The following is an 18,581-nucleotide window of genomic DNA, read 5'->3' as shown; positions in this document are numbered from 1 at the left end:
TGGTAACATTTTACATTACGGTTCCCTTTGTAAATGGTTTATAGAGGTGTTCATAAATAATAATAATAATAATAATAATAATAATAATAATAATGTTTATTTTTTTATAGCGCCTTTCAAGAACCCAAGGACACTTTACAAAATAATACAAGCAAATTGGCAAACAAAATACACCTGACAGTCAAGAGCCCAAAGACGTTTCACAAAATAATACAAACAATTATGTCAAGATGGTGGTCTTATTTCATACAAACAGAAGTTGAGAAATAGAGAAGCAGAGAGGTAAATGAGTTATTTAGAGGACAAAGTGAATAGATGAGTTTTAAGTTGAGACTTAAAGCCTGGCCTGGAAAGAGGAGGCAGCACGAATATTATGGGGCAGCTAATTCCATAGCTTAGGGCCTATAATACAGAAAGCCCTACCACTCACCGTAGAGAGTTTATCCTTGGGCACAACAAGCAAGTTATCATTGCTAGATCCGAGAGTCCGTGCAGGAATGTATGGTTGCACTAACTCAGCTAGGAATTGAGGTGCAAGGCTGTGACCTGCCTTATAAACTAAAACTAAGAGTTTGAACGTAATACGTTTGGCCACAGGAAGCCAGTGAAGTTGGTGAAGGATGGGAGTGATGTGTGCAGATTTTTTGTTAAATGTAAGGGCTCGAGCAGCAGAGTTTTGTACCATTTGGAGGCAATTAATAACTTCCGCAGGTAAGCCACTATATAAGGAGTTACAGTAATCCAATCTAAGTAATTCAGCATCTCCAAAATTAAGTGAGAGATGTATACGAACAATATTCCGCAATTGGTAAAAGCATGATTTAACAATCTGACAAATATGTGAATCAAAGCGTAACACAGAGTCACAGAGTTTGAGGGCCTAATCGGGACACAATTGATATCTATGAAGATGTCATGCTGGGAAGAGCTCTGTGATTTAAGGCCAACCAGCAGGATTTCAGTTTTGTCTGCATTTAGTTGTAAAAAGTTATCTGACATCCAGGTTTTCATATCTTGAAGACAGGAAACAATAGAAGGGGATGGACAAACTGAGTTGGGTTGAACCGTAAAATAGTTTTGAATATCATCAGTGTAGCTACGAAAATTGAGACCATGATGTCTGATGATCTGACCCAGTGGCAGTACGTAAATGAGAAATAGAAGTGGACCAAGTACAGAACCTTGGGGGACATAACGGGAAATAGTGACTGTGCGGGATCTATTCTTATCTATCCTAACGAATTGCTGTCTATCCAATAGATATGAAGTTAGCCACTGAAGAGCAGCAACAGTGATACCTATTGCAGATAGTCAAGAAAAAAGAACAGAGTGGCAAACAGTATCAAAGGATGCATTCAGATCAAGGAGAACCAGGATACTGTAAGCAACTGAATCAGAAACCAGAAGGAGTTTCTGTGCTGTGAGAGGGACAGAAACCAGATTGAAACTACTCATAAAGATTATGTTTCTCTAAATGAGACTGCAGTTGTGCTGCAACTACCTTCTCAAGTATTTTAGCAACAAATGGGAGGTTTGATATTGGTCTAAAATTTTAGGTTGAATGAGTGCAGGCAAAAGGGTTTTGAGTAAGTATATTGGAATAGGATCAAGTGTGCTGGAGGCAGAGTTAGATTTGATAATCAGTTGTTCGACCGCAGATATATTTGAGGGTAAGAAAGTGTTGAATGGGTGAACTATCAGACATGGAGAAAGGTGGAGAGAGACAGATGGAGAAAAGTCTTGGTAAATGTTATCAATTTTACATAGGAAAAAAGACCGAAAGCTTTCACAAAGATCAACAGAGCCATTAATAGCTACAGACGATGGTTTAACAAGTAATATGTCTAATAAATAAGTCATTTAAAAATGCATTATAAATCATTGATAAGCAGTTATAAATACAGATTTATTTTCACCAATTTATTTCCTTCAAAAAAAAAAAAAAAAAAAGTATGGTGGGCTTGGATTTATATATGAGTTTTTTTTAATGAAACTCTTGCATTTCATAATTAAATTTTTTTACAATAAGATCAATAACATGCATTTAGGTAAATTTTCATTTCATGCTGACTTTAACTCAGTCTGCAGACAAGTTTTAGCTAAGATAACATTCAATTTTCTTTTGTTTTTACGTCAGGTATAATTCACAGGCAGTCAGTGAAGACTGATGGAGGTCCATCAGACATCCAGAGAACAAGAAGAGACCAGCAAGATCCCAGCAGACACACTCAGAACAGAACTGGACAAGAGCCGACCAATAGGCTGTCCATTGACATGCTCCCTGACAATATGACACAAGTGGTGGTGAGTTATTTATTGTAATACTTTTGTATTTTTTGGATCCTTGCCTTTTTCCATTTTGAATAGTCTTAACCTCGTAAGTGTGGTGGGCTTGTTGGCGCTCATTTTTCATTGTCTTTTTTCTCTGTCACATATTTTAGTAATACTTATAACTTACATATCATTTGAAAACTTAAAACCTCAAAATTCATCCTGTGAAAACCATTTTATAATCGGACATCGCGTTACCATGGAAATGGTACTTTAATATCTTTTGGCAGTCTCCTTCCCCTTAGTGGTTGGAGTCAGATGTCATATTACAAAATGTATTATGGTCTTTAGAATCAAAACTTTTTAGAATCTTGACAAAATACATATCTTCAGAAAGGTCTGAGTCTCAAGATTTTTTTGTGATAGAAGTAATATTGACAGAGATATTTACACATTTGTGACAGAAAAAATTATTTAAAAAAATTCAATGGAGTTTCGATTGCACCCGGTGGCTGTTTGTGGTATAATGCCCGAAATAAAATCTCTCAGAAACCTCTTTGTATATTCAGGCTTTCATTTTATAGCAATTTTGGATTAAAAAATATTTTGAAAAATATTTATTTTATTTAAAATAAAAATGGTACAGTGCATTTTCTTAACAGTAAATTTAAACTTCTTTAACTTTTTGATACTTTAATATTTTGAAATGATTCCACTTCTGAAATAATCTGCAGATTGTCTTCTTAAAAAAAGAGTCTGTATTCCAAAGCGTCCGTGAATTATAACAATTTAAGTTTTAATAATGCACTTTCACATCTATATTCAAAAATGTGGAGTGGCACTTAAAGGGTTAATATCAAATTCATTACTCATTCATACCATTCAAGCTGTCTCAGATGCTTTATTGAGAGAGAAGTCATCGACCAATTGATAGTTTTGCCGGTTAATCTGCATTGATAACCGATTGCTGGAACAAACAGTTATCAGCAAAAATCCATACCAATAGTTTTATTAACAGTTTTACATTATGAGGGTGGCCTCTAGAGACCAAATCACTGACACCTCGTGGAGTTTGTTGTAACACATGAGATTATGCGCTGCATAGAATCAGTGACTGTCAAAAAATCAATTCAAATCAACAATGAAGCATACTAGCTAGTCAAGCTAATTCATAGCGATAAGTTATGAAAGGTTATTGATATACAAATGTCTTCTGTGCTTTAAAGGGATCATGGCTTTTTTTTATATTTATATATATATACCGTTGTCTGAGGTCCACTTATGATGTTTGCATGGTTTTTACATTCAAAAACATCAAAATCAATAAGTAATAGGCCATTTTCTACCCTGGTTTTGAGGCCAGCTCGAGAAACCCTCTGTTTTTATGGGGGTGGCGCATTGAAGACTTGGAAGTAAACATCCACTGCTATGATTGGATACAATTTTGAATAGTAAACTAACTTTCTGTATGCCTGTTTGACAAGCTACGTCCTTCATAGTTGGAGCCTTCTGTGACTTTGGTTAGACACATATACATAATCAGGACGTATCAATTTATCTCTAACAAAGCATGTGACAAAGTACAAATATTTTTTCACTCACTAAATGTGCAGCGCCATTCCTGTCGGATCCAATATAGATGGCACAGCATTTCTTATTAATCTCAATCTCTCTGCAAATCCAGCATCGACCTGTGTCTTGTTTACAAAGGAATCCGCAGTAAAATGAAGCAAACAAACGCTGGATGTTTTATGCATGTGAGCTGAAACTTCATTAAAAATAAAGTTCAAACATGCATTGATAATATTTGAATCTGAAGGAAAATTATGCAGCGACTGTGTTCTTCCACAACCAGGTACTGCACAATATTTTGCGATCTTCAACAGCATGTTTATTGTTTTGTTGCTCAATCTGATTTAGCGCCACATTGTTGTAACAGTAGTAACAGCAGTAACACCCAGGGCTGGCGGTGTGTGATGAGGCAGACCTGAACTGAATGGCACTTCATCTCCGCCGTTGTTAAATGCTGAGCTCCCCTCTCCTCAAGAAACTGGTCTCTTCCACCATGATCGCATGCTGGTGTCCTTGTGGATCCAGGAAGGGAGTGTGGAGGGACTCCCACATACGTGACACTACCGACAGGCCAGGATGCCAGGCTGCTAGTCCTCTGAAGTTCCATGGGCCAGGGAAGATGAGCAACTGCGATGAAGCCGCCGCCCCTCGTGCCCCAGACCAGAGAGAGATAAGCATGTGCAGCCGCCAGACCCCTGGACCCCTCTTACCTGAACACTGCCCTTCCTTCATGATTCTGTGACTGTGGTAGGGGGAGCTGCCACAAAGACCTGCCACTCGACCCGTGACTGCTAGAGGCAGCTGCCATCTTAAATCTCTCTTTTTTTTAATTCTTATATTATGTATGTATGTGTTCTTTACTGTCTGCTTTTATATTGTTGCACAGCCTCTCAGGTCAGAGTGCCTGACACAGCTAAGCATCACGTCATGCCTCAAGATCTCTCACTGCCTTAAGATCTCTTACATTCCGATTGATGGCGGTGAACAAACTTACAGTGCAACTATACCCATTTGCCAACTTTCCATATATTTTATTCCATTCTTTTAATCCATAATGTTGGGCCTGCCACTGTAACGAGGCATCAGCAGAGTGAGGATCCATCTGCAGCTTTATTGAAATTGTGGTAAACAGGCAAAGTCAAACACCAGCAAACACAACAGAGAAGACAATCCAAATTGTAGTCAGGGACATGCAAGGGTCAGGGCAGGCAGCAAACAATCAGTAGTCAATAACACAAGAGCAAAGAGTTCAGGGGAGGCAGCAGGCAATCGAAATGAGAGAGACAGTCCAAGGTCATTTGTGACAGAAAAAAATATTTAAAAAAATTCAATGGAGTTTTGATGGCACCCGGTGGCTGTTTGTGGTATAATGCCCGAAATAAAATCTCTCAGAAACCTCTTTGTATATTCAGGCTTTCATTTTATAGCAATTTTGGGATTAAAAAAAAATATTTTGAAAAATATTTATTTTATATAAAATAAAAATGGTACAGTGCATTTTCTTAACAGTAAATTTAAACTTCTTTAACTTTTTGATACTTTAATATTTTGAAATGATTCCACTTCTGAAATAATCTGCAGATTGTCTTCTTAAAAAAAGAGTCTGTATTCCAAAGCGTCCGTGAATTATAACAATTTAAGTTTTAATAGTGCACTTTCACATCTATATTCAAAAATGCGGAGTGGCACTTAAAGGGTTAATATCAAATTCATTACTCATTCATACCATTCAAGCTGTCTCAGATGCTTTATTGAGAGAGAAGTCATCGACCAATTGATAGTTTTGCCAGTTAATCTGCATTGATAACCGATTGCTGGAACAAACAGTTATCAGCAAAAATCCATACCAATAGTTTTATTAAACAGTTTTACATTATGAGGGTGGCCTCTAGAGACCAAATCACTGACACCTCGTGGAGTTTGTTGTAACACATGAGATTATGCGCTGCATAGAATCAGTGACTGTCAAAAAATCAATTCAAATCAACAATGAAGCATACTAGCTAGTCAAGCTAATTCATAGCGATAAGTTATGAAAGGTTATTGATATACAAATGTCTTCTGTGCTTTAAAGGGATCATGGCTTTTTTTATATTTATATATACCGTTGTCTGAGGTCCACTTATGATGTTTGCATGGTTTTTACATTCAAAAACATCAAAATCAATAAGTAATAGGCCATTTTCTACCCTGGTTTTGAGGCCAGCTCGAGAAACCCTCTGTTTTTATGGCGATACCTCAAAGAAAACACCCAATTAAACATCCACTGCTATGATTGGATACAATTTTGCATAGTAAACTAACTTTCTGTATGCCTGTTTGACAAGCTACCTCCTTCATAGTTGGAGCCTTCTGTGACTTTGGTTAGACACATATACATAATCAGGACGTATCAAGTTATCTCTAACAAAGCATGTGACAAAGTACAAATATTTTTACTCACATAAGTGTGCCGCGCCATTCCTGTCGGATCCAATATAGATGGCACAGCATTGCTTTTTAATCTCAGTCTCTCTGCAAATCCAGCACCGACCTGTGTTTTGTTTACAAAGGAATCTGCGGTAAAATGAAGCAAACAAACGCTGGATGTTTTATGCATGTGAGCTGAAACTTCATTAAAAATAAAGTTCAAACATGCATTGATAATATTTGAATCTGAAGGAAAATTATGCAGCGACTGTGTTCTTCCACAACCAGGCACTGCACAATATTTTGCGATCTTCAACAGCATGTTTATTGTTTTGTTGCTCAATCTGATTTAGCGCCACATTGTTGTAACAGTAGTAACAGCAGTAACACCCAGGGCTGGCGGTGTGTGATGAGGCAGACCTGAACTGAATGGCACTTCATCTCTGCCGTTGTTAAATGCTGAGCTCCCCTATCCTCAAGAAACCGGTCTCTTCCACCATGATCGCATGCTGGTGTCCTTGTGGATCCAGGAAGGGAGTGTGGAGGGACTCCCACATACGTGACACTACCGACAGGCCAGGATGCCAGGCTGCTAGTCCTCTGAAGTTCCATGGGCCAGGGAAGATGAGCAACTGCGACGAAGCCGCCGCCCCTCGTGCCCCAGACCAGAGAGAGATAAGCATGTGCAGCCGCCAGACCCCTGGACCCCTCTTACCTGAACACTGCCCTCCCTTCATGATTCTGTGGTAGGGGGAGCTGCCACAAAGACCTGCCACTCGACCCGTGACTGCTAGAGGCAGCTGCCATCTTAAATCTCTCTTTTTTTAATTCTTATATTATGTATGTATGTGTTCTTTACTGTCTGCTTTTATATTGTTGCGCAGCCTCTCAGGTCAGAGTGCCTGACACAGCTAAGCATCACGTCATGCCTCAAGATCTCTCACTGCCTTAAGATCGCTTACATTCCGATTGATTGCGGTGAACAAACTTACAGTGCAACTCTACCCATTTGCCAACTTTCCATATATTTTATTCCGTTCTTTTAATCCATAATGTTGGGCCTGCCACTGTAACGAGGCATCGGCAGAGTGAGGATCCATCTGCAGCTTTATTCAAATTGTGGTAAACAGGCAAAGTCAAACACCAGCAAACACAACAGAGAAGACAATCCAAATTGTAGTCAGGGACATGCAAGGGTCAGGGCAGGCAGCAAACAATCAGTAGTCAATAACACAAGAGCAAAGAGTTCAGGGGAGGCAGCAGGCAATCGAAATGAGAGAGACAGTCCAAGGTAATTCACAGAGAGATCAGACACGGAAGGAAAATGCTCAGAAGTGTAAAATACAAGACTTTGGACTGGGAGCTGCTTAAATAGTCCACTGATGAGTGTCATGTGCAGGAGTAATCAGGGCCAGGTATGTGGGTGTGTGTAGTCCAGATTGTAGCTCAAAACTCAGGCGAGAGTTCCCTCTGGTGGCAAGCGGGAGTCTCATTCGTGACAGAGCCCCCCCCCACGTGAGCGGCTCCTGATGCGAGGAGGCAGACGACACCTGGGTCTTCTGCGTGGTCGAGGGGATGGCTTATACGGATGCATCCTATGAAACTCAGCAGTGAGTGTGGGGTCGAGGGTGTCCTTAGCACTGCCCCAGGAATGCTCCTACAAACCGTCCTCCTCCCAATCTGCCAGATATTGGAGGATTCCACCCCGACGTCTGGAATTGAGTAGTTCTCGAACCTGATATATCTCCTTGCCATCAACCATGATGGGTGGAGGGCCCTGGTCACTGGTCTGCTCCTCTGGTTCTGCTCTCGGACCACCAGCAGGTTTGAGAAGTGGCACATGAAAAGTGGGAGAAATGCGATAGTTAATGGGTAATGCCAAAAAGTAGGAAACTGGTGTAATTTGTTTAATAATTTGGAAGGGACCCACATACCTGGGCTTTCTGCATTGAAGTCGAAAGCGGAGATCTCGGGTAGACAGCCAGACCCATTGCCCTGGAGTGTATTCAGGATTAGGACGACGGTGACGATCAGCTTGAGACTTTTGTCTTCTAACAGCATGTAGTAAGTGTGTGTGCCCTTGGTCCCATATGTTCTTGCTCCTTTGGAGCCAGTCGTTGACAGTGGGTACTTCAGTAGGTTCTCCTGACCATCCAAATAATGGTGGTTGGAAGCCCAATATGCATTTAAACAGAGTGAGTCCAGTTGAGGGCCTCTGTAGAGAATTCTAAGCATATTCTGCCCACATGAGGTATCAGCTCCAGTCAGACTGATTCTGTTGGCAGTATGACCTGAGGAAAGAATGTTGACCAAACTCTCGAGGTGAACTGAGGACCTCGATCCGACACAATGTCATCTGGGAGACCATAAAAGACCATAAAAGAGTTACATAGAGCTTCAGCTGTTTCCAGAGCTGTAATTAGCTAGGGGAGGGGAATTAAACGGCACGCATTGGAAAAACTATCTACAACAGTGAGTATAGTGGTGTTGTTATTGGACTTGGGGAGGTCGGTGATAAAGTCAATGGCCAGATGAGACCATGGTTGGTGGGGAACTGGTAAGGGGTGCAATAGGCTGGATGGTAATTGTCTGGGAATTTTACTTTCATTACAGGTAATGTAACCGTGGATAAAGTCTATAGTGTCAGTTCTCATGGTTGACCAACAGAATTTGTTCTGAAGGAGATGGAGAGTGGCAGTGATCCCAGGATGACCGGAACTAAGCCCTGAATGAACCTGTTGCATGACCTTCTTTCGGAGTGCCTGAGGAACAAAGACCTTGTCAGGAGGGCATTCGTGAGGGTTCTTGTGAATTTGCCTGTTCAAGTCCAGTCATGATTTCCCATTGGACGGGAGCCACAATTAATGTTTCAGGAAGAAGGCTTTCTTCTGTGTTACCTGGGTCTAGACAGTCTTGTTGACGTGACAGAGCATCAGCCTTGGTGTTCTTGGAACCGGGTCGATAGGTGACCAAGAAGTCAAAGCTTGTGAAGAACAGCGTCCATCGCGCCTGTCTGGGGTTCAGTCTTTTAGCGGTTCGTAGATATTCTAGATTTTTATGATCAGTGATGATGACGAAGGGATGCTCTGATCCTTCCAGCCAGTGTCGCCACTTCTCCATGGCTGCTTTCTTGGCCAACAATTCCCTGTTACCGACATCATAGTTTTGTTCAGCAGGGTTGAGCTTGCGGGAAAAGTTGGCACAAGGGTGAAGCTTAGGTGGATTATCATGCTGCTGTGATAGGATTGCCCCGATGCCAGTATTTGAAGCATCCACTTTGACTATGAACAGGATCTCAGGATTAGGATGGTAAAGAATGGGGGCAGAAGTGAAATGTGACTTGAGTTCTTTGAAGGCCTCTAATGCTGAAGTAGACCAGATGAGATGAGCAGAGTTTCTTTTGGTCATGGAAGTTAGAGAGGCAGCTACGGAACTGAAGTTTCTGATGAAGCAGCTGTATAAATTTGCTAATCCTAAGAAACGTTGTAGTTCCTTTAACGTCGTCGGTTGTGGCAAATCGAGAATGACTGACTTGTGGAGGAACTCCCGGAACACCTCATTCATGAATTCCTGGAAGACTGAGGGGGTGTTGGCAAGGCCATACGGCATAACGCAGTACTCGTAGTGCCCGGAGGGGGTGATGAAGGCCGTTTTCCACTCTTCGCCCTCCAGTATGCGAACAAGGTTATAAGCGCTCCACAGGTCCAGCTTGGAGAAGATGCGGGCTCCACAGAGTTCCTCAAGGGCGGCCGGGACCAGGAAAAGTGGATAAGGGAGCTTGATCGTCTGGGAGTTCAGAGCTCTGTAGTCTATGCAGGGCCACAAGCCCCCGTCCATTTTGCCCACGAAGAAGAAGCTGGTCGATGGCACAGTCCCATGGCTGATGAGGTGGTAAATGTGTGGCTGCCTGCTTGCTAAAGACATCCTGGAATGCCACGTAATCAGATGGGATAGTCGGAGCCACACTCGGCTCAGGGCTCTCAATGAGCGTGGAAGCAACCTGACAGACTGGTGACTGGAGTGGCGGAGGTGGAAGGGCAGTGAGACAGTGTTGGTGGCAGAACTGGCTCAAACACACCACCTCACCGGTATCCCATCTGATCTCTGGAGAATGTTGAATGAGCCAGGGGCGTCCCAGGATGATATCCACGGTGGGTCCCTCCAGTACCAGAAAGTCTTCTTCATGAAAGAGCCCGATTTTAAGAGTCATAGGAGGGGCCTGGAACCTCACCCGCCCACGTCCTAACGATTTTCCCTGAATCGTCTCCACTCGAAGCTCCTGGGCATGATGACAGCGTGGCAACTGGAGCTGACTTAGGAGGCTGTGTGAGATGAAGTTTCCTGAGGAGCCCGAGTCGCCAAGGCTGAAACCACAACAGAGGAGGCTGGGGTGAATAGTTGGACTGACATGGTGGAAAGTGTGGAAATCACTGGGTCATACTGAATGGTACTCACCTAGGACGTAGGGGCTTGACAGGGCAGGCTCGGATGACATTATCAGGTGCGGCACAATAGAGGCAGAGTCCAGCCGCGAGCCTGTGATTGCGTTCCTCGGAAGATAGTCGGGTAGAATCCACTTGCATGGGCTCAGGTACTGGAGGGTCGCTGGCGGGAGAGCCAGACTGGTGGGCGGCTTCGGCGGTGTGGCAGGCAGCTAGGTGTTGGGAGATGCGGTTGGCTTTCAGCATGAAGCTCTCCAGGCCGATGGAATCCTCATAGATCGCCATTTGAGCACTGATACAGGGATTTAGTCCTTGACGATAAGCGCTCAGGAGAGCTGCCTCATTCCATCCGCTAGCCGCTGCAAGAGTACTCACTTGTTGATGTATCTCCTTGACACAACCGCAGCAGTTGATCGGAGACTGAGATCTCACCAGTAGCAGAGCCAAATACCTCCTTGAAGTGGTTAGTGAAAGCTTCATAAGAGTTATTTATTATACTATAGGCATTCCATATGACCTTTGCCCATAATAGGGCACGCCCAGACAGTAGTGAAATCAGAAATGCTACCTTAGCACATTCCGTTGAGAATTTCTGCGGTTGCATCTTGATGTACAGTGAGACTTGCAAGAGAAAGCTGCCACATCCAGCTGGTTCCCCCGCATAGGAAGCAGGCATAGCCATGGGACTGGCAGAGGCAGATTGAGGATTGGGTGCTGACGTGAGTGCGGCACGGAGAGTGTTAACTTAATACACTCACTTAATATCTTATCTAATATTATTATATAATTTTTGCCAGAGGTGGCGTTTAACGGCTTTTACATCTGAAATATATATGATATGTATATATGATATTACCAGTCACATTTTCTTGGTTAAATAAACATTGCTTACACTATCATAAAAAAATAAAAACATCTATTTTATATTGTTACATGTAATACAATTACAACAATGTAATCAATATTCTATTTATTAAAGCCAAGTATGAATGTCATCAAGTTAGTGTTTTTAAGCATTAAACATTTATTTTCTAAATAATTAACTCAAAGCAGTAACAATTAAAAAAATATGTGTTTTATTTGTGAAATGATGTTCATCTATTAACTTTTAACTATTTTTGAATTTTTTTTCGAAACATCAGTTGTCAAAGCTCGGTAAATATTGGTCACAGACACGGAGATTTACTTTAAATTTCACCAAGCTGATTACTCACTAAAACTCCCCAAGATCATTGGGATGAATGAACTTTGAGGGGGATGGCATTCCAGTTTCAACTGTTTAGATTTTTTTGGAAATCAAAGTGATTTCTATATTTTAACCATTCAAAATACCACGAACGTGATCCTAGTTCTGCAAATAAACTTAGCACAATATATACTAAAAACATATATATTTGTCTATGGTTAGCTGCACAATGCCATCTTTTGTGATTGGCCATAATACCTGAATGCTTCTCTATCAGTGCACGTCCTGCTCCTCACAGCACAGATTGTGAAAGCAGACCACAGTTTTTGTTTAGTGCTGAGACATTCAAGCACAGATCCTCTCATTATAACAAACAAAGTGTAGAAAGATTCATTAATTATAATGGTAGTTTGTGAAATCATGATGAACTAAAGCCCCGTCCACACGGAGATGGGTTTAGCTGTATACGTAATTTTTTTTTTAAACTGTGTCCCAGAGTGGATAAATCTGAAAACGACACCCTTGCGTTTTCGTTTTTATAGCCAATCTGTATATTTTATGAAACAATGATGTCATCACCCCACGTCTTGACCCTAGTCAGATACTGCTACATCACGTAACAGCAACAACAACAGCAATGGTGGACTACATGCTTGTGTTTATGCTGCAGAAGCTACTGAGCCTATTAGCTTCACTAAAGAAAAATAAAAAAAAGAATTTACTAAAGCAAAAATGTTTGTATACAGCGCGCAAGTATATGTGCATGCTCCAAGTCTTCTTCTCTATTTTTAGTGTATCTCTGTGGCAGAATTATAGCAACACGTATTGATCTGGCATGTATACTACATCGTTTTGAGTCAGTTTCAGTGCTTTTGTGTGTACAGAATAAATTTTTTTTAGAATGAGGAAAAAAAAAGATTGGATAGGGAAAGCTCTGGCTTCATGTGGATGTGGCCTAAGACGAATGACAGTTAATGATTATAAAGGGAGATTGCAAATGTGATATTGAATTTATAAAAAGTTTTATACATTTTTTATTTTATACGAAAGTTAATATTAAGTGACATACATTTTAGAACACTATGTCTGACTGTGCTCTATTTTGTCAACGAAAATAGTTCCAAACAAAGTCACAGCTGAGTCATTGTGCATCTCCATGCAAACACAGCAGTGTTTCGTTTATGAATGTATCTGCATTTTTTAACAAATCTAGTGAGTCAATGATTCAATGACCCATTCAAACAGACTGTCATTTGCTTTGTTCATAAATGATTCAGCTGTTTGAACAAATCGATTGAATGAATGATTCAGTGACTTGCCGCCACCTACTGGTGGTTTCAGTTTAATTTTTAAAGTATAAATTGAGTTATTTAAAGGGGACATAATACACAGTTTCGGCTAATCTCATGTTAATCTTGAGTACCTATAGAGTAGTACTGCATCCTTCATGTCTCCAAAGGGTCTTTAGTTCTATTAGTTTTTGTTCCCTCTTACGTCATGCTTCGCTGGGTCCTCTGCACATGCGCAATCATCAAAAATGGCACTTATTGAGGACACACTAAAATATATAGATTAAAAGGTATATATATTTAAATAGAATGGAATATATAGATTGTACTCCATGTTAGCTTGCTTAGTGTGCCCAAGAGCATAAATTATTCAAGTCCATATGTCTTACTATAAAGAAACTATGCTTCTAACCACAGGTCAAGAGCTGTATTTCCAACCACGTAAGATTGCAACCCTGTTTGCAAATGTTCATTTGAACTATGGTTTCAGAAAACCATAAATTTTCATTCCATACAAGGAATTCCACTTTTTACAATGTCATGAAGGGCCATGCTTGAAAAAAACTTTCCGAAACTTACGAACCCAGAAGGAGTTTATTTGGACAGAAATACTCCGCCATACGTCCAAATCATTTTTTGAAACTTTGGCCACGTTTAGCATCAGAATCCAACTCTTTAACAGTGTTAATAACTCAGAATGCATTAAATAGCATGAGACCCCCTTTAAATCCTTGACTATTTCTATATGTAAAACTTTATATTTAAAACATTCTCATAACATTGTTATTATGAATTTAAATACATTCACCTCTGAGTCTCGTTAAACAGTGTGTAAATATTCCTTAATTTGTGTTCTTCTGTGCCACTTCCTAGTGAAAAAATAAATTGTTGATGCTGATATCATTTAATTGATAAGTTATTCTTTGTGATTGTATCTTATTGTTTTAAATGAATTTACGGTAACACTTTATAATAACGTTCAGTTATAAGTCACTTATAAGTTATTAGTTAATGATTAATGAATCATTTAAAAAACATGACTATACGTTCATAAGTGATTAATAAGTGGTATGCTAACGAGTTACAAATGTAAGTTATCTTAAAAAAAATTAAATCTTGAAATAAATCAAACAGATCATTAGTAGATGGTTTATAAGTTATTAGTTTATACATTATTTATCAATTATAAATCAAGTATTTATGTCAAAATAGTTTTGTATCGTTATCTCATTAAAAAATTGTTAATCATGAACAAATGATGAACAGACCATTAGTAAATGATCAGTATATGATTTATTGATAAAGTTGTAAGCTGGTCTGTCAGCTGGCTGTCACTTGTGATTTGCGACCACCGTAGTTTGTTTGCGACGTGCCAAATTGTGTTGAGTGAGGCGCAGTGCGATGCTTTGGAGGATGGAAATGCAGATCAGGAGAATGTTTGCAGCGATTAAACACTTTAATTTCATTCTGTAACTCACACAAAATTGTTTTGCTGTCAGAACACTGGTAATGTAGCACACATGTAATTTTTTTGTTCTTTATACTGCTTTTTGTAATGTTTTAAATAAATTATTGTGACTAACGTACATTTATCTGCCTGTTACACTTTATATTGCATATTGTCAAAATGGTTATGTTTAAGATTGTAGGGTGGAGTAGGGAGCTTAAAATTATACTTTTTATACAATAGTATATTAACTAACACAACAGTCACTGTCAATATATCTATATTGCGTTTTTATTTTTGTAAAAAGTCATGTATAAAGAGTGAGCTAGGGGCTCAAAGATATCTATATAATAGTAAAATATATTTGCATATAACATATTAACTCTGTGCACCTGATGTGAGCTTCAGTGGTTCTCTATCACTAGATCTCACACACTCGACACAGAACACGTCTGTGGTGATGAGTGAACGGATTTAACACAAGCCACTGGAATCACCTTACTAAGGCATTTATAAATGTTTATCCACTTAAAAACAAATAAATTGCTCTTCTTAAAAATAGTTCTTTAGCATACCTACCGTATTTTCCGGACTATAAGTCACACTTTTTTTCATAGTTTGGCTGGTCCTGTGACTTATAGTCAGGTGCGACTTATTTATCAAAATTAATTTGACATGAACCAAGAGAAATGAACCAATAGAAAAAAATACAACCTACACCCAAGACATATAGCTCCATCCCGCTCATTGATACCGTAGCCTACTCCTGAAAACATTAACTGAAAACAACTGAAAACTGTTAACTGAAATACTAACTTAAAAACAACTGAGAAAGACTGAATGCAAACAAAATGCCCCCAAAAAGAAAATCCTATTCTGCAGATTACAAACTGCAGGTAGTGAAATATGCAGCCGAAAATGGTAATCAAGCAGCAGAAAGAAAGTTTGGAATGAGTGAGAAGCTTGTGAGGGACTGGCGTAAAACAGAGGTTACTCTAACTCTAATGAAGAAAACAAAAAAAGCTAATCGTGGGCTGAAAGCAAGATGGCCAGAGCTGGAGGAGCGAGTCCACAGATGGGTGCTTGAACAGCGCGCGGCCGGGAGAGGCTTGTCAACAGTGCAGTTACGTCTCCACGCGCTGGTAGTTGCCAAGGAGATGAATATAAATGATTTTGCTGGCGGGCCTTCTTGGTGTTACCGCTTTATGCAACACAACCGCCTCTCTATCAGAGCACGGACCACATTGTGTCAGAAACTGCCAGCAGACTTCCAAGCTAAGGTCGACAGTTTCCGTGAGTTCGTTGAAAAGCAGGTTACTGAATACAACGTGTCACTGGATAATATTATCAACATGGACGAGGTCCCCCTCACGTTTGACATCCCCATGTGAATATAGTGACAACTGGTCATGAGAAATCACACTTCACAGTGGTGCTGGCATGTTGTGGAGATGGATCGGAATTGCCACCGATGGTCATTTTCAAACGGAAAACCATGCCCAAAGACGAATCTCCCCCCACAGTTGTCGTGGCCGTGAATGAGAAAGGGTGGATGAATCAAGAAATGATTAACATTTGGCTTACAAAGTGCTACACTAAGCGTCCAGATGGCTTCTTTAAAACACGCAAAGCCCTGCTTGTGATGGACAGGATGCGAGCGCACATAACGCCACAATTCAAAGATAAAATAAAAGCTTGCAACTCCATACCTGTCATCATCCCTGGTGGCTTAACCAAAGTACTCCAGCCACTCGACATCTCGGTGAACCAGAGCTTTAAGGCAGTCTTGCGTCGCCTGTGGGAGGAGTGGATGGTGGATGGAGAGCACAGCTTCACGGCAACCGGGAGAATGCGCCATGCAACTTTCCAGCAAGTCCTTGGATGGATCAACACAGCATGGACTTCAGTGACAACCGAAACCATCCTGTAGGGATTCAGAAAGACCGGAATAACTGGAACTGGTGCGGAGTCTGACGACAGCCTCACAGAAGAGGAGACGGCGCTTCATCTTCCTCCGGAGTTGGCGGAGTTGTTCAGAAGTGATACAGAGGATGAAGAATTCAACGGATTCAGTGAAGTGGAATAAGATCGCGGGAGCTTGGTGAACTTGCTTAACGTTATCGGTAACTGTTGGACTCGCTGGCTTGCTATGTTAATTTTAACCTATTCAGCCTCCCGGGTATGTTCTTTATGCTATTGTGTAGCTAACTGTTAATGTGTTATGTTAACATACCGGGCACCTATTCAGCCTGTTGTTCTGTGTACTGTTGTGTACCGTTAGCTGAATAACTTGCCTTTCCAGATTACCAATATCTGTTCTTAGTCTTGGATTTTGTTAAATAAATTAATATAATATTTCAGTTAACAGTTTTCAGTTGTTTTCAGTTAATGTTTTCAGGGGTATGCTACAGGAGCACTGAGCAGCATAGAGCGCCCTCTCGCGGCTGTAGACGGTAATGTTTTCTCTTGGTTCTTGGTTCTAAATAAATGCGACTTATAGTCCAGTGCGACTTATATATGTTTTTTTTCCTCGTCATGACGTATTTTTGGACTGATGCGACTTATACTTAGGTGCGACTTATAGTCCGAAAAATACGGTACATGTTTGTGCTTTTGAACACAGACCAGCTTACAACTTCATATATAAATCATATACCGATAATTTACTAATGCATTTATTCATAATTTGTTCATGATTAACAATTGTTTATTGAGATAATTATACAAAACAATTTTGACATAAATACTTTATAAATACTTTATGATTTATAAGTGATAAATAATGTATCAACTAATAACTTATAAACCATCTACTAATTATCTGTTTGATTTATTTCATGATTTAAACTTTTTTCAAGATAACTTACAACACATTTGTAAATTGTTAGCATACCACTCATTAATCATTTATGAACATATAGTCATGTTTTGTAAATGATTTGTTCATCATTAACTAATAAATTATAAGTGACATAACTAAATTAACAAAACATTACTAAAATGTTAACTTATAACTTATTAATCATTTATTAATGTATAGTCATGTTTTGTAAATGATTAGTTCATCATTAACTAATAATTTATAAATGACTTGTAACTGAACGTTATTATAAAGTGTTACCCATAATTTCTGTCATTGATCAAAAGGTGCTCCTATTTTTTTTTTTTTTTTTTTTTTTTTTTTTTTTAATAGGAGCACAAGTGCTTCTAAAACAAAATGTGAGCGTAGAGTCTTGAATAATTTAATGTTAATGTCACACAGAGGATATTTCTCTGTTGGTTCTGGAGAAATCCATATGGCTCGTTTCTCATGATTCTACCAACTCATGGTTCACTGGAGAAGTCCTGAAATGGGGCAAGGAGTGCTTTCCATAATGTTTCCCTGATTTTCCAAGACCCATCTCTTTTACCCCTGTGATTCCAGTCAACTCCATCTCCATCGATAGTCCCATTAAAAATCGATCCATTGATGTACCTAAAGAATATGCCCACATCAGTGATTGTTTTCTGCCCAAAACAAGCCTCCCAATTACCACCTCACAGACCATGGGACTGTTCCATCGACCTCCTACAAGATGAACCATGGCCCAGAGGTAAAATATACTCTCTTTCTCCATCCACAAACAGAAAGCCATGGAGGAGTATGTGGAGGAAGCCCTACAACAAGGATACATCCATTCATCCACTTCCCCTGCTGCTTCAATTTTTTTCTTTGTGACCAAGAAGGACGGAGGCTTGAGGCCTTGTATAGATTATCGGGCATTAAACAAGATAACCATCAAATACCGTTATCCACTTCCCCTTGTCCCAGCAGCACTGGAACAGCTTTGCGGAGCCAGGATCTTCACCAAGCTGGACCTCAGAAGTGCGTACAACCTCATTCGAATACATGAGGGGGACGAATGGAAGACAGTCAACAATCACATCAATCAACAAGGTTTCAAAAGGGACGAGGGGAAGGTAGA

The 18,581-nt window shown here is 40.0% G+C and overlaps 1 protein-coding gene across 3 annotated transcripts in view; it reads left to right on the top strand.

Moving 5' to 3' along the window:
- Positions 1–18,581, top strand: part of plxdc1 (plexin domain containing 1) — a 225,821-nt gene that overhangs the window by 20,148 nt on the left and 187,092 nt on the right. For all 3 annotated transcript variants that reach the window (XM_042755525.1, XM_042755524.1, XM_042755523.1), the window contains exon 2: positions 2,138–2,304. In XM_042755525.1, coding sequence (XP_042611459.1) covers positions 2,138–2,304 — 167 coding nt within the window. The remainder of the gene's footprint in view (positions 1–2,137; positions 2,305–18,581) is intronic.

Source organism: Cyprinus carpio, unplaced genomic scaffold (assembly GCF_018340385.1).
Source record: "Cyprinus carpio isolate SPL01 unplaced genomic scaffold, ASM1834038v1 S000006717, whole genome shotgun sequence".
NCBI classification, from domain to species: domain Eukaryota; kingdom Metazoa; phylum Chordata; class Actinopteri; order Cypriniformes; family Cyprinidae; genus Cyprinus; species Cyprinus carpio.
The sequence above is the reverse complement of the archived record's forward strand: the minus strand, read 5'-3'. Positions and strand labels throughout refer to the sequence as shown.